At 41.1% G+C, this 17,205-nt stretch overlaps 1 protein-coding gene and 1 long non-coding RNA gene across 4 annotated transcripts in view; both read right to left on the bottom strand.

Moving 5' to 3' along the window:
- The window catches only part of MCOLN2 (mucolipin 2), a 69,075-nt gene extending 67,615 nt beyond the window's left edge, over positions 1 to 1,460 (bottom strand). For 2 of the 3 annotated variants that reach the window (XM_032296402.1, XM_032296404.1), the window contains exon 1: positions 1,126 to 1,460. In XM_032296402.1, the coding sequence (XP_032152293.1) occupies positions 1,126 to 1,226 (101 nt within the window). In that variant the 5' untranslated portion in view covers positions 1,227 to 1,460. The remainder of the gene's footprint in view (positions 1 to 1,125) is intronic. The other variant, XM_032296403.1, reaches the window with a different exon arrangement.
- A 7,079-nt stretch (positions 1,461 to 8,539) lies between these two features.
- Positions 8,540 to 8,868, bottom strand: LOC116563689. The gene is made up of 2 exons (XR_004274520.1): positions 8,731 to 8,868; positions 8,540 to 8,574 (listed from the first exon to the last, which is right to left on the bottom strand). It is a non-coding gene; the product is annotated as an uncharacterized LOC116563689 (long non-coding RNA).
- Positions 8,869 to 17,205: the final 8,337 nt, after the last annotated feature.

Raw genomic sequence — 17,205 nt, 5'->3', positions numbered from 1 at the left:
CAGAGACCTAGCCAAAGAGATCAGCTTTTGAATATGATCATTCTTGACTTTCAGTTCTGTATTCTGTGCCCCTCTCCTCAAACTATGTCTCTCAGTTCTTCTCACTTGCTTCATTAAAATATTTATACCTATTACTCTATTTTTAAAAACAACACTTTTGATATGTTCCTCCCTCACAGAAAAAAAATGTGGCTGCCTCAAATACTTTACCAGGAATCACCCAGTTTTTATTACAGGAGCTTAAATAAAATTGGTATTATGATGGCTTCTGTATGGGAAATGTGCCATTTTTAGAGTACTGGCCACAGAAACTGACCTAGGAAGGGCTTGCTAAAGGAGAAGGGTGTGCCTGTGGAAAGTTCACGGCAGAGGACGTTTGACTCCTCTTAAGGTATGAAGAGGAAGACTGGCTAGTCTCAAGAAACTTCTGACTCAATAGGAGAAAGCTATCAAATTTCCCGAAACTCCGATTTTGGTTATCACATCACAGAGGTGGTGAGTAGCTGCTGAGTGTGAAACCCACATCCCATTTCTGGGGAGAACTATGTAGTTGGTTCCTTCAACATAAAATATCAGAATCTGCATCCTGACACCCATAAGAAACCTCTCCCACCTCTCTCCTACTAACCTTTTCTTTATTTTCAATTTACGACACACAGTTTTGTTTCCCACAAGTACTGTGCAACCAGAGACACACACACACTCACACATACATATATATTTCAGATATATATATATATATATATATATATATATATATCTGTTTGGAGAGCAGGGAACGAGGGAGCCAAGGCCTGTTTGTACTCACAACCTCGCTTAACTGTGCTGGGGTGACTGGAGCTTTGACCACAGAGGAGGAGCCCGCTGGCAGCGCCAACCGGCTGAACTGTGAGCCTTTTCACAAAGGCCGAGGAACTGGGGTTAGCCACACTACAACCCTCCCACCTGAGGGAAAGGCCTGTTTGTTCCGGAAGGCACAGCCCAGCCTTATTTAACTAACTGGAAGCAGTTAATACAAGCATTCCCAAGGCAGCAAGCAAGCTCTAGTCTAGGACAGTAAAGCCATCGACTTCAGGAGGATTTCTCCAGAGTGGCATCCTGAAAGATGCAGCCCAGACTCCTCACCTGGCGGTTAACCTGAAAACACCTGATCCTCTCTCCGGAATCCTCGCCTGGGGAAAACGGTAAGGCTGCCGGGCCACGCCTCCTCCTTCAAAACTTTCCATGGGTCTCGGGATTCGGAGCAGGAAAAAGCGTTCACAGCAGACTCATTCCGCCCTAGCCGGAACGCGTCCGCTGAAGTTGGAGCCCTTCTAAGCGGGTCCCCCTTCTCTTACCCTTCCTACCGGCAGTGCAGTGCGTGCAGACCCCGGCCCGAGGGCAGGCGCGGCTGAGGAGGGCTGCAGCGGGCTGCGGCGGGCCCTGCTCGGGCGGCTGAAAGGCTGCTCTGTACGCTCCGGACAGGATGCGGCGCGTGGCCAGGCGCTCCCGCCCCGCCCCCAAGGCGCCGCCCCGCCCCGCCCCGCCGCCTCCCACCCAGAACTGCAGCTTTCCCACTTGGGGCCCTTATTCGACCCGTCAGCTGACCAGTCTTCCCGAGCCCCGGGAGACTGGGGGCGGTGACGAGGAGGCGGGGTGGGGGCCGTAGGGAATGGAACCAAGGAGCGCGCGCGCGCTGTAAGAGCCAAGGAAGTAAGCAGTCCCGAAAGGGGCCGCGATGGGGCCCCCAGCGAGGCGTGGGGCGTACCAATGGGAGACCTGGGGCACTGAGCTGTGGTGCCGCCCCAGGACAGGTCCAAGGCGCAGTTCCACACCGGCAGGTCCAGCGCCTCCATGCCTTGAGGCATGGCGCGGCCCGGGAGCTGCAGGATGACGCCGAGCATGGGACGGCTGCACCTGTCTGGGCACCAACCCGCAGCCCCTGCGCTCTCCTACCAAGGGCCCAGCTAGGCGGTGCGGCCCGCTTTGGGTTGGAGTGTCTGCGGGAGAAGCGCCTTGCAGAGGGATCCCGACGGTGGGCGCTAAGACCAAGCGGCCCACGCACCCTCCGCACCGGCCCCGGGCTGCGGCACCCGGCACTCGTGGCCCTCTGGGGGGATCCTGTCTTTTTTTGTTTGTTTTTGTGGGGCTTTTTGTTTGTTTGTTTGTTTTGGTTTTTTTAGACGGAGTCTCACTCTGTCTCCCAGGCTGGAGGGCAGAGCTGCGATCATGGATCAATGCAACCTTGAACTCCTGGACTCAAGCGATCCTCCTGCCTCGGCCTCCCAAAGTGCTAGGATTACAGGTGTAAGCCACTGCGCCTGGCCCTTTCTTTTCTTCATTCTTTCATGCATTCATTTCTTGTTTCTACATGCATTTATTTTTCTGTTTCTTTAGTCATTCTTGTTTTGATGCTTAGGGAAACACTGAGCGCCAAGCCGACTGCTGGGTGCTGTGGTAGCTGGGATGAGAAAGATATGGTCCTTTCCCTCCAGGACGTCACATTAAACTGACAAGTTCATTCGGACAAGTTTATTCATTCTGGCTTTTCTTTAAAGTGCACGATCACGAAAGTCTGTGACAAGGGTCATATTTCTGAGATGCTGGAAAGTGCGGCGAGCGCTCGAGGAATAGGAAAAGCGAGGTCCCTGAGCTCGCATCGGAAGGCACTGAGGGAGCCGGGAGCCAGCGTCCGCATCTCCCGGCCGGCAGGGAGGGAGGGCGCCCGGCCCCACCGCTGGACTCGCAACCCCAGCGCCCTGCTGCGGCCGCCGCTGCTCTTCTCTCTTAGTGCACGAAAGGAAGACGCCTGTGAGAAACCGAACAGACAATCGGTCGTGAATCTTAAAGATGAGAGTCGGCGGTGCATGACCAAAAGGGGTGTTCGGCTACTAGTCCTGTCGGCTTGATAGTTCGGACGTGACCGACGGCCTCCTAGAGTTCGTACCCCTCCTCTTCACCAGGTAGCAGCAGCAAAGCCCGAAGTGCCAGGTTCTGTGAGTCAGCAAGCGTTTAAAAGATCTCTGGGTTTAGCTCAGGCAAAGAATATTCTGCCAGATAATTATCTTAATATGTGTGTCCAGGAAGAAGTAGTTGGACAGGCGATGTATATAAAAGCATACATGATTGACCCTCTTTTAAGTCACTTCCGAAGGATTATTAGGCAAAAATGCCTTTTTGAGCCGTTTTCATCAGAGGTGCGCAATCATCCAGCTTGTGGATAGCCACTGCATTCCAGCCTGCACAACATAGTGACTTGTTCCATGGAAGACCATTTTTGCACAGACAGGGGATTTGGGGAGGATGTTTTGGGGATGAAACTGTTCCACCTCAGATCAGTAGGCATTAGAGGGATTATAAAGGAGCACACATCCTGCAACCTAGATTCCTCCCATGCACAGTTCACAGTAAGGCTCCTGCTCCTATGAGAATCTAACGGAACCGCTGCTCTCTTGCTCAGTGCTCACCTCCTGCAGTGCGGCTTGGTTCTTAGCAGGCCACAGACCTGTACCAGTCTGCAGCCTGGGGTTTGGGAACCCCTGCAGAGAGATAAATAGTTTCAAAAGGGAGGTCTGGGGATCTCAAACTTTAATGTGTACATGAGTCACCAGAGTTTTTATTGAAGCAGACTGATTCAGTAGGACCTGAGGTTTTGCATTTCTAGCAAGAAGTTGCTGCTGCTGCTGCTGCTGCTGCTGGTCCCACTCTGTAAGTAGCACTGTTCTAACAAATATTTAATCTGAGTGTGTGCGGAAATTGAGGGTGGAGAAGAAGGGAAAAGAGTGAGAGTGGAAAATTACTGGAGTCAGATGGCTGAAGGATTTATTATAAATATAACACATACTAAAGTTTTCAGCCATCTAATTATTCTTACTTAGAAAATTTAGTTCACAGTAGGCATTAAGTTTTTAGCTTTCAAAAAGTCACTTGTTTATGGTAAAGATCGTGGCTCATTTTTCAGTGGGCAGTAATGGACATTGTTTTGTGCTGTGTTAATCCTTTCAAGCATCTGTGCTCTGTTCTGTATATCATAGCACAAAAAGCTTTGTACCCTGATTCAAATTTGATCCAAATAACACAAGAATCTTTTGCTCAACAGTGTTTTATAATATGGCATTTTAAATTTACAACCTAAAGATCTTGAATTTCTCTAGCAGTTTGTCTTCATGTGGAAGTTTCACTGACTTAGTGTTAAACGAGAATTTTTTTTAAGTAGCCTAGAAAATGTGAGATAGGCCGGGCATGGTGGCTCACACCTGTAATCCCAGTACTTTGGGAGGCCAAGGAGTGCCAGACTAGCCTGAGCAACATAGTGAAACCCTGTCTCTACCAAAAATACAAAAATTAGCTGGGCATGGTGGCCCACGCCTGTGGTTCTAGCTGCTTGGGAGGCTGAGGTGGAAGGATTGCCTGAACCTGGGAGGTTGAGATCACAGTGAGCCAAGATTGCACCACTACATTCCAGCCTGGGCAACAGAGACCCAGTCTCAAAAAAATAAATAAATAAATATAAATAAATAAATAAACAACAACAACAAAGGAAAGAAAAGAAAATGTGAAACAGGCTAACAGTAAAAATGCAACAATTTTAACAATTTTCTAGGATGCACAGGCAAAAACAATGTTTATTGTGAAGAATATGGGGAGAGAAAATAGAATAAAATAGGAGAAAAATGATGCCCTTTATTTACCTACTTTCACATCCTTTCCAAAATTTTTTGATGTGCAAGTAGTGTTCTGTATGTTGTGGATATTAATTCTTTGCCAGTTTTAAACATTGTAAGTATTTTCTTCCAGTTGTCATCTATCTCCTTTTCCACTGTGTTTTTCCTTGGATGAAAGTCCTTAATTTTGATATATGATGTCAATATTAAGTATATTAATCCTTATAGTTTGTGCTTTTATGATCTTCTTAAAGAAGCTGTTCTCTACCCTTAATTCACCATTCTTCTGCATTTTCTGTAATAGTTTTATCCTTCATATCAAATTCCATTGTACTTTAACTTTGCATATGGTGGGAGATATTAATGGACCTCAATTTTTCTACATCAAGTAAGCCAGTTTTCAGCAAGTTATCTTATAATTCAGGGTTGGCTTGTTTTTTTCTGCATAAAGTCAGATATAAATATGTAGGCTTTGTGCATTGTATGGTCTACTTTACAACTATTTAACTCTGTAGTGTAAAGATAATTGTACATAATATATAAAGAAGAGAGTGTCTGTGTTCTGTGTATTGGGAAATATTTATTCTTTAATTTTTAAAAAAATAGACTATTTTTAGAGCAGTTTTAGGTTTATTGCAAAATTGAGCAGAAAGTAAAAAGTTCCTATATGTTCCCTGCTCCCACATATGCATAGCCTCTCCCACTCTGTTAACATCCTATGCCAGAGTAGTACATTTGTTATAATTGATGAATATACATTGACAAATCATCACCCAAAATCCCTACTTTAGGGTTCACTCTTATGTGCAGGCTGTAAGTTTTGACAAACGTATAATGACATGATCTACCACCATAGTATCACACAGAATAGTTTGACTGCCTGCTGTGGACTAAATGTTTGCCCCTACTTTACCAATCACCCCATCCTCACAAAAATTTATATGTTGCAACCTAAATCCCCAATGTGATGATATTTGGAGATGGGGCATTTGGGAGGTAATTAGGTCTTGAGAGTCAAGCTATCATGAATTCAATTAGTACCCCAGTGCCCATATAAGAAAAGATAGGAGACAGGTGATTTCTCTCTCTCTCCACCATGTGAGAATATAATGAGAAAATAGCTGTCTGCAAACTAGGAAGTGCACCCTCACCAGATACCAGTTGTGCTAGCACCTTGATCTTGGATTCCCTGACCTCTAGAACTATGAGAAATCAATTTCTGTTGCCTAAGCTAACCGGTCTGTAGTATTCTGTAATAGCAGCCCAAACTGATGAAAATACTACTGTAATAATCCTCTGTGCTGCATCTATACATCCCTCCCCACAACCCTTGTCGACCACTCATTTTTTTACTGTTACAAGTTTTTCCTTTTCAGATTGTCATATAATTGGAATCATACAGTATGTAGCCTTTTCAGATTGGCTTTTTTCTCTTTTTTTGAGATGGAGTCTCGATCTGTTGCCAGGCTGGAGTGTTGGCATGATCTCAGCTCACTGTAACCTCCACTTCCCAGGTTCAAGCGATTCTCCTGCCTCAGTCTCCCAAGTAGCTGGGAGTACAGGTATGTGCCACCACACCCAGCTATTTTTTGTATTTTTAGTAGAGACGGGGTTTCACCATGTTGGACAGGATGATCTTGATCTCTTGACCTTGTGATCCACCCACTTCAGCTTCCCAAAGTGCTGGGATTACAGGTGTGAGCCACCACACCAGTCCTGGCTTTTTTCATTTAGTAATATGCATTCAAGCTTCCTCTTTGTCTTCACATGACTTGATAGCTCAATTCTTTTTAGCACTGAATAATGTTCCATTGAATGGATATATCACAATGTATTTATTCATTCATCTACTAAAGGACATTTTTGGTTTTTTCCCGTTTTAATTTATAAATAAAGCAATTATAAATAAAGCTGTTATCAATATCTGTATGCAGGTTTTTGTGTAGATAAGTTTTCAATTCCTTTTTTTTAAATACCAAGGAGTACAATTCCTGCATTGTATGGGAAGAGCATAGCTTTGTAAAAAACTGCTGATCTTCCAAAGTGGCTGTATTATTTTACATTTGTACCAGCAATGAATGAGAGTTCCTCTTGCTCCACATACTTGCCAGTATTTGGAATTATCAGTATTACCGGTTTTGGCCATTCTAATAGGTGTGTAGTGGTATCTTGTTGTTTTAATTTGCAATTCCCTAATGACATATGGTGCTGAGTGTGTTTTCATATACTTATTTTTCATCTGTATGTCTTCTTTACTGTGGTATCTCATCAGGTCTTTTTCTGATTTTTTAATGGGGTTGTCTATTTTCTTATTGTTGAGTTTTAAGAGTTCTTTAGGCTGGGCACAGTGGCTCATGCCAGTAATCTCAACACTGGGAGGCAGAGGTGGGAGGATCACTTGAGGCCAGTAGTTCAACAGTAGCCTGGGCAAGAAAGACAGATCCTCTTTCCATGAAAGAAATTTTTTTTTTAATTAGCTGGGTTTGGTGGTATGCACCTGTGGTCCTAGCTACTCAGTAGGTTGAGGTGGGAGGATTGCTTGAACCCAGGAGTTCAAGGCTGCAGTCCAGCCTGGGCAATAGAGCAAAACCTCATCTCAAAAACAAAAATATATGAGTTCTTTATATATTTTGAATAACAATACTTTTTCAGATATGTCTTTTGCAAGTATTTTTCTCCCAGTCTGCAGCTTGTCTTCTCTTTCTCTTGATGATATCTTTTACAGAGCAGAAGTTTTTAATTATAATAAAGACCAGTGTATCAATTATTTATTTCATGGATTGTGCTTTCAGTGATGTATTTAAAAAGTCTCCAGGAAAAAAAAATGGCAGATAGGAGGCATGACTAACTTAGAGCTCCCACTGAGATGAACAGAACAGTATGTGGAGACATTATGAGCTTTTGCTTGAAGAACTACCACAGGAACATACCAAGAACACTGAAAAAATTCACAGACCCTTTGAAAATGTGACCTGTGGCTACAAACTCTAAGACAGCTGAAAAATGTTGAGTGTGAAGGGGGAAAGTCTACCACCCAACACACATCCTCACTGAGGAACCTGAAAACTCAGATCATGGGAGAGGGATTTCACCTTACCTAGAGCTGAAATGAATTTAGAGAACTGAGCAAAATGTAAAAGTAGATGCAGCAGCGGAAAGAGCCCTGTAGGTACTCCCAGTCACCAGAGAAGCCATTTCTGACTTTTTATCTCACTGGGGTCCTTCGAGAGGGCTGCCAATGGAATTGGGGAAGGACCACACAGAGAAGGAAATTTACAGATGAGCTTTGTAATAATTTTGACCAACTGTGAATTTTCCTGTGCAGAATTCAGGGGAGGGAGATGAATGGAAAGTGCAGACAGGGAACAGAAGCAGTGGCAGGCTGGGAGGGGTGGGGCCTAAAAGCCCTGCTTGCTTTCTCATGGGGAGGCTTGCAGCCTGGGGGGAATCTCGGCCCTGATCACTGGCTGCCAGGATAAAAACTTGGTGTTGTCGGGGGTGGGGAGGCACAAAGGGAGTGAGACTGGGCTTGCTGGCTGCAGAAGGGTTGAGTGAGGCCTGTCACTGCAGACTTTCCCCCATTTCCCTGGTGACCTACATGATGCATCAGAGGCAGCCATAATCCCCCTGGGAACATAACTCCATTGTCCTGAGAACCACATCTCCATCCCCGACAGCTGCTGCAGCAAGCCCCACCCAAGAAGTCTAAGCTGGGACATCCCTAACCTTCCTCCTACCTGATGGTCTTTATCTACCTGCCCTGATAGCCAAAGACAAAAGACTTAATCTCTTGGTGGCTCTATGGCCCCACACATCACCTGAGAAAACAAAATACTTAGGCAGGCGATCTTAGGGCAAGTGTGTATCCCCATTATACTACCACAGCTGATGCGCTCTTGAAAGCATCACCTCCTGGCTGGAGCCCAACCAACTCAGGCCATTACAGCAACTTATAAAATAACAACCCTGCTACAAGAAAGGAGAAAACAACAGCTAATTCCACTTCCTGTAACATCCTGGCAAACCAGAGATTTGAGTCTGTCCATGTGACAGTTTTACTGCTAGCACAACCAGCATTTGAGAAAACCAGTGCATGAAACAAAACTACAACCAAGGACCCTCAAAGAGTCCACTTCACTCCTATGCTACGTCCACTGGAACAGGTGCTGGTATCCATGGCTGAGAGACTTGAAGACAGATCACATCACAGGACTCTTTGGAGACCCTCCCCAGTACCAGCCCAAGCTCCATTAGGTGGCTAGACCCACAACAGTAATAACAATCACTATCCAGCTCTCAGGAAGCCCCATCCCTAGAGGAAGGGGGAGAGCACCACATCAAGGTATCACCCCATAGGATAAAATAATCTGAACAGCAGCCCTTGAGCCCCAAATCTTTCTTCTGACATAGTCTAACCAAAAGAGAAGGAACCAGAAAAACAATTCCGGTAATGCGACAAAGGAAGTTCTTCAATACTCTCAAAAGATCACACTAGCTCACCAGCAATGGATCCAAACCATGAAGAAATATCTGAATTGCCAGAGAAAGAATTCAGAAGGTCAGTTTTTAACCTATTCAAGGAGGCACCGGAAAAAGTGAAAACCAACTTAAAGAAATTTTAAAAATCATACAGGATATGGACAAAAAAAAAATCTCCAGAGAAATAACACAAATAAAAAACAATCACAACTTCTGGAAATGAAAGACAGACTTAGAGAAATGCAAGATACACTGGTAAGTTTCAACAATAGAATTGAACACCTAGAAGAAAGAACTTCAGAGATCAAAGACATTGCTTTCAAATTAACCCAATTAACCCAGACAAAGAAAAAATGATTAAAAAATGAACAAAGCTTCCAAGAAGTTTGGGATTATGTTAAACAACCAAACCTAAGAATAATTGGTCTTCCTGAGAAAGAAGAGAAATCTAAAAGTTTGGAAAACTTATTTGAGGCAATAATTAACTAAATTTTCCCGGACTTGCTAGAGATCTAGATATCCAGATGCTCAAAGGACACCAGGAAATTTATCACAAAAACATCATCAACTAGGCACATAGTCATCAGGTTATTCAAAGTCAGGATGAAAGAAAGAATCTTCAATTCTTCTTAGGTTTGGTTGTTTAACATAATCCACGTAATTGGAAGTAAATCACTCCTCAGCAAATGTAAAAGAACAGAAATCATAACAAACAATCTCTCAGACCACAGTGCGATCAAATTAGAACTCAGAATTAAGAAACTCACTCAGAACTGCACAACTTCATGGAAACCGAACAACTGGCTCCTGAATGTCGACTGGATAACGAAATAAAGGCAGAAATAAAGATGTTCTGTGAAACCAACGAGAATGAAGACACAACATACCAGAATCTCTGGGACACATTTAAAGCAGTGGCTAAAGGGAAATTTGTAGCAATAAATGCCCACCAGAGAAGTGAGGAAAGATCTAAAATCGACACCCTATAGTCAAAATTGAAAGAGCTAGAGGAGCAAGATCAAAAAAACTCAACAGCTAGCAGAAGACAGGAAATAACTAAGATCAGAGCAGAAATGAAGGAAATAGAGACACAAAAAACCTTCAAAAATTAATAAATCCAGGAGCTGGTTTTTTGAAAAGATCAACAAAATAGATTAATAAAAACGAAAAGGGAGAAGAATCAAATAGATGCAATAAAAAACAATAAAGGGGATATCACCACTGACTCCACAGAAATACAAACTACCATCAGAGATTACTACAAACAACTCTATGCATATAAACCAGTAAACCTGGAAGAAATGGATAAATTCCTGGATGCTTGCACCCTCCCAAGCCTAAACCAGGAAGAAGTTGGAACCTTGAACAGACCAATAACAAGGGCTGAAGTTGAGGCAGCAATTAATAGCCCACCAACCAAAAAAAGTCCAGGTCCAGACGGGCTGACAGCTGAATTCTACCAGACATGCAAAGAGGAGCTGATACCTTTCCTTCTGAAACTATTCTAAACAATACAAAAGGAGGGAATCCTTCCCAAATCATTTTACGAGACCAACATCATCCTGATACCAAAACCTGGCAGAGACTCAACAAAAAAAAGAAACCTTCAGGCCAATAACCATGATGAACATAGATGCAAAAATCTTCAATAAAATACTGGCAAACCAACTGCAACAGCACATCAAAAAGTTTATCCATCACGATCAAGTAGGCTTCATCCCAGGCTGGTTCAACATATGCAAATCTATAAACGTAATCCACCACATAAACAGAATCAAAGACAAAAACCACATGATTATCTCAATAGATGCAGAGAAGGCCTTCAACAAAATTCAACAGCCCTTTATGCTAAAGACTCTCACTAAACTAGGTATCAAAGGAATGTATCTCAAAACAATAAAAGCTATTTATGACAAACCTAGAGCCAATATCATACTGAATGGGCAAAAACTGGACTCATTCCCTTTGAAATCTGGCACTAGACAAGGATGCCCTCTCTCACCACTCCTATTCAATATAGTATTGGAAGTTCTAGCCAGAGCAATTAGGCAAGAATAAAAAATAAAGGGTATTCAATTAGGAAAAAAGGAATTCAAATTGTCTCTATTCGCAGATGACATGATTGTATATTTAGAAGACCCTATTGTCTCAGCCCAAAATCTCCTTAAACTGATAAGCAACTTCAGCAAAGTCTCAGGATACAAAATCAATTTGCAGAAATCACAAGCATTTCTATGCACCAATAACAGACTGAGAGCCAAATCATGAGCAAACTCCCATTCACAGTTGCTACAAAGAGAATAAAATATCTAGGAATACAACTAATAAAGAATGTAAAAGACCTCTTTAAGGAGAACGACAAACCTCTGCTCAAGGAAATAAGAGAGGACACAAACAAATGGAGAATCATTCCAAGCTCATGGTTAGGAAGAATCAATATTGTGAAAGTGACCATACTGCCCAAAGTAACTTATAGATTCAATGCATAGTTTTGTTAATTCCTTTTGTAGTTGATTTCCAATTTTATTCCAATGTGGTCTGAGAGAGTACTTGATACAATTTCAGTTTTCTTAAATTTATTGAGACTTGTTTAGTTGTCTATCATATGATCTTGGGGAATGTTCCATGTGCTGATGAAAATGTATATTCTGCAATTGTTGCATAGTTTGTGAAGATTTTCTCCCACTCTGTGGGTTGTCTGTTTACTCTGCTGATTGTTTCTTTCACTGTGCAGAACCATAAAAATTCTAGAAGATAACATTGGAAAAATGCTTCTAGGCATTGGCTTAGGCAAAGACTTCCTGACCAAGAACCCAAAAACAAATGCAACAAAAACAAAGATAAATAGATGGGACTTAATCAAACTAAGAAGCTTCTGCACTCTCAGGCTGGAGTGCAGTAGCGTGATCTCAGCTCACTGCAACCTCTGCCTCCCGGATTCAAGTTATTCTTCCACCTCAGCCTCACAAGTAGCTGGGATTACAGGCACATGCCACCAAGCCCGGCTAATGTTTTTTGTATTTTTAGTAGGGACTGGGTTTTGCCATTTTGACCAGGCTGGTCTTGAACTCCTGACCTCAACTGATCCACTCACCTCAGCCTCCCAGAGTGCTGGGTTACGGGCGTGAGCCACTGCGCTCAGTCCAAATTCCTTAAAGAACTAAAAGTAGATCTGCCATTTGACTCAGCAATCCCATTATCCATTACTGGGTAGGAAAAGAAGTCATTATACAAAAAAGGATGAAAAGAAGTCATTATACAAAAATGACCAGAGGATAAGAAGTCATTACACAAAAAAGGCACTTGCACATGCATGTTTATAGCAGAACAATTCACAATTGCAAAAATATGGAATCAACTCAAATGTCCATCAATCAAGGATTGGATAAATTGCCCATCAATCGAGTGGATTAGAAAAAAGTGATATCCGCTGGGCTAATTTTTTGTATTTTTAGTAGAGATGGGGTTTCACTGTATTAGCCAGGATGGTCTCCATCTCCTGACCTTGTGATTCGCCCACCTCAGCCTCCCAAAGTGCTGGGATTACAGGTATGAGCCACCGTGCCTGGCCAATTACTGTAGTTTTATAGTAAGTCTTCACACTAGGCAGTTCCTTTTTTTAAATTTTTTAAAAATTTTGTTCTTTTCCTTCAATATTGTCTATTCTGGGTCTTTGGACTCTCCATATAAACTCTAAAATCAATTGTTTGATATCCACAAAAGAACTCCCTTGGATCTTAATTGGGGTTGTGTTGATCTATAGATCAAGTTGGGAAGAACTGACATCTTGACAATATTGAGCCTGCTTTTTCAAAAGGCTCAATATTGTCAAGATGTCAGTTCTTCCCAACTTGAAATATCCCTCCACTTATTTAGTTCTTTGATTTCTTTCATCAGAGTTTTACAGTTTTTTTTTCATATAGAACTTCTACATGTTAGATTTATAGCCAAGTATTTCATTTTTGGGGATACTTCTATAAATGGTATTGTGTTTTTAATTTCAAATTCTTATTGTTCATTGCTGATAGACAAGAAAGTGATTGATTTTGTATATTAACCTTGTATCCTACAATCTTGTTATAATTACTTATTAGTTCGTTTTTTTTTAATTCTTTCAGATTTCCTACATAGACAATCATGTCATCTCAAAGAGTTTTATTTCTTCTGTCCCAATCTGAATATCTTTTATTTCCTTGTCATATTTTATTGCATTAGCTAGAACTTCTAATGTGATGTTGAAAAGGAGTGTTAAGAGTGGACATGTTGAAAAGGAGTGTTAAGAGGGGCCATCCTTGCCTTGTCCTTGATCTTTGCATGAAAACGTCTTACGTTTCTCACCATTAAGTACGATGTTAACTCTAGTTTTTTTGTTTTTGTTTTGTAGATGTTCTTCATCAAGTTGAAGATGTTCCCCCCCCACCTTTTTTTTTTTTTTTTTTTTTGGTTTGCTGAAGGCTTTTTCATGAATGGATGTTGGATTTTTAAAAAGTGCTTTTTGTGTATTTATTGATATAACCACGTGATATATTTTCTTCAGCCTGTTGATGTGATGGAGTACATTAATTGAGCTTTGAATGTTGAATCAGCCTTGCTGCCTAGAATAAATCCCACTTGCTTGTAATATACAATTTTTCTCAAACGTTGTTGAATTTGATTTACTAATTTTTTGTTGAGAATTTTTGTTCATAAGAGATGTTGGCCTTTAGTTTTCTTTTTTTAGAATTTCTCTCTGGTTTTGATACTAAGTTAATGCTGGTCTCACAGAATGAGTTAGGATGTATTCCAATTCTGTCTTCTGGAAAAAAATATACAGAATTGGTATAATTTGTTCCTTAAATGTCTAGTAGACTTCACCAGTGAAAACATCTGAGCCTAGTGCTGTTTTGGAAGGTTATTCATTATTGATTCCATTTATTTACTAGATTATTATGTTTGTTTCTTCTTGTGTGAGTTTTGGCAACTGGCAATTGTGTCTTTAAAGGCATTGGTCCCTATCACCCAGGTTTTCAAATTTGCAGGCATAGATTCGTTCCTATTATATTATTATCCATTTAATGCCCATGAGATAGGTAGTGATGCTCCCTTTCTAGTATTAGTAATTTGTGTCTTCCCTCTTTTTTCTTAGCTTGGCTATAAGCTTACTGATTTTATCTATCTTTTGAAAGAAGCAGCTTTTGGTTTTGTTGATTTTGTCAACTAATTTCCTGTTTTCAGTTTCATTAATTTCTGCTATATTTTTTTTTCTGCTTCCTTTGGTTTTAACTTGCTCTTCTTTGTTTTCTAAGGTAGAAGCTTAGAAGATTGATTTTTAGATCTTTCTTTTCTAATTATTGCATTCAATGCTATAAATTTTCCTGTAGGCATTGCTTTTACTGTTTCCCACAATTCTTGATAATTTTTATTTTAGTTTTTATTTCAAAATAATTTTTAATTTCTTAAGATTTCTTTCTCTTTTTGAGACAAGGTCTCCGTTGCCCAGGCTTGAATGCAGGGCACAATCGTGGTTTACTGCAGCCTTGAATTCCTGGGCTCAAGTGATCCTCCTGCCTCAGCCTCCAGATATTTCTTCTTTGACCCATGTGTTATGTATATTCTATCAGACTTTCTATATAGATTCTAATATCTGCAACTAATGAGTTTTGCCTTTTTTGTTCTAATCCATACACCTATTTTTATGTATTAATTTGAAAATAGTGTGGTGGGATAAAAAAGATTAAAACTCAATGCATATTAGATAATTTAAAATTTTATTAAGTGAAAAGAAAAAATGGGATCTGGATTGTTTAAAAAATGTAGCATCAGCAAAATCAATGTCTGAAAAAGAACGATTTTTACAGACACAAACACTAAAATATCCAAGTTGATATCTATAAACCCATTTTCTTGGGGTTTCTCTCTTGACTAGTGTAGTTTCTCTCGAGTGACAGAAGGCCATTCTGAATTCTGAGACTTATAAACAACTATTTATTTGTAGCCCCAACAAAGGGATTTATCTTCCTGGTTCAGCTCTGAGCCCCATAGCCACCACAAACCACTTATATCAGAATCACTTTGTGTGCTGGCTAAAAATAGCAGATTCCTGGCCTCCTACTAGGACATGATGAATAAGAATATACGGTTAGGCTTTGATACAGTAGTCTAAAGAAAGAGAAAGAGAGAGAGAGAGAGAGAGAGAGAGAGAGAATCTCTGCTGGTATTACCTGTACATTCATGACTTTAACAAGATCCCCCAGTGGGACGGGCACAGTGGCTCACACCTATAATCCCAGCACTTTGGGAGGCTGATGCAGACAGATCACTTGAGGACAGGAGTTCAAGATCAGCCTGGCTAACATAGCGAAACTCTGTCTCTACTAAAAATACAAAAAGATTAGTCAGGCATGGTGGTGTGCGCTTGTAGTTCCAGCTACTCAGGAGGCTGAGGCACAAGAATCACTTGAACCTGGGAAGTGAAGGTTGCAGTGAAATGAGATCACTCCGCTATACTCCAGCCTTCATCCTGGGCAACAGAGCAAGACTCTATCTCACAAAAAAAAAAAAAAAAAGAAAGAAAAGAAAAGAAAATCCCCTTGGCTTACAACCCTGAAAATCATTATGACAGGAGGAGAGGACAGGAAATCTGACTTCCAGAAAAAGGGGGTATCATCAACAAATATCCAGCCCTGATTTCCTGGGCTAAGGAGACTAGAAGCCTGGAAGAAAAAATGACTTCCATTCTCTGTTCTTTCTTACAACTACCTTGGCATTCTCTGTGATACATATATACATGTAAGGAGAACTCTAAAATGACTGGCCCATAATTTCTCTGCCTACCCCGATTAAGCCATTGTACTGGTTTGAGGACAGTTCAAAAAAGTCAGTCAGTGCTATTTCTTTCAGTAGAGAGTAGAGCTATTCTCTCATGGACATCATTGCCAAAAGTTAAGCCTTGGGATTTATCAGGGACTCCTGCTACAATAAGAGAGCATGGAGAATCAGAAGAGAGATGTGAAGGCGCCAAGTCATTGGCTGTGATTCCACAGAAGCATAATGACTTCAGGACACAGCAAAACTCCAGGCCCAATGCTGGGTCAGTGGTTTCATGTTTCCACTGAAGTGTTGTTAGTCTAAAAATCTCACAAGGTGTAAAGAAAAGGATTTATCAGATAATAAACATGATTTTAAAATGCACATAGAATTATAGTAACTTCTAAAAATGATAGCATTGCAAATATTAGAACTGCCCCCAAAATAGTCACTTAGATATTTAGATTTTTTTTAATTGTTTTAAAGCCTCTGGTACTATAGAAATAGCTTATACCTGTTATAAAACCTCCCCATTTCAACATCTGGAGTCATTATTATGACTGTCATTATGATTAAATAATAAAATCTTAGTAAAACAAAATCACAAATTTAAAAATCAATTTTTTTAAAAAAAGAGTTTGCTTTGAGAAAATCTTCACTGCACATCATTGAATTTATTTCTATTTGTATAAAATAGTATATACAATAAATATTCATGTGTTGAAAAACCCTGCAATTCTCAATCAGCAGTCTACAAGGAGTAGAGGCTATTTTTATGTCTTTTTACAGCACACATTTCTCTTACTTTAAAATTTTAAGCGTAATTGTTTTCATGTGCATAAATATGTGTATACATTTGATACAGAGTCGCACTCTGTCACTCAGGCTGGAGTGCAGTGGCATGATCACAGCTCACTGCACTCGGCTTCCTGGGCTCAAGCGATCCTCCTGCCTTAGCCTACCAAGTAGCTAGGACTACAGGCATGTGGCACCGCATCCAGCTATTTTTTTTTCTATTTTTTTAGAGATGGTTCTCACTATGTTGCCTAGGTTGGTCTCGAACTCCTGGGCTCTAACAATTCTCCCGCCTTGGCCTTCCAAAGTGCAGGGATTACAGGCATGAGAAACTGTGCCTAGTCCCGATTTTAATGTAAGCTATAGAAACTTGCCCCATGAAACCACCGCCTCTCACCCCAAAACACTTCACTGTGAGACTTAATGTGCCTATGAAAGGTATAGTATATCACAAATTTTAACAGGCTGCTCAAGTAGTAAATAATCACTTCTGGATCAAAAA

Source organism: Sapajus apella, unplaced genomic scaffold, assembly GCF_009761245.1.
Source record: "Sapajus apella isolate SASKATOON/1434 unplaced genomic scaffold, GSC_monkey_1.0 scaffold36, whole genome shotgun sequence".
Classification (NCBI taxonomy): domain Eukaryota; kingdom Metazoa; phylum Chordata; class Mammalia; order Primates; family Cebidae; genus Sapajus; species Sapajus apella.
This window is presented reverse-complemented; position numbering and strand designations above follow the sequence as displayed.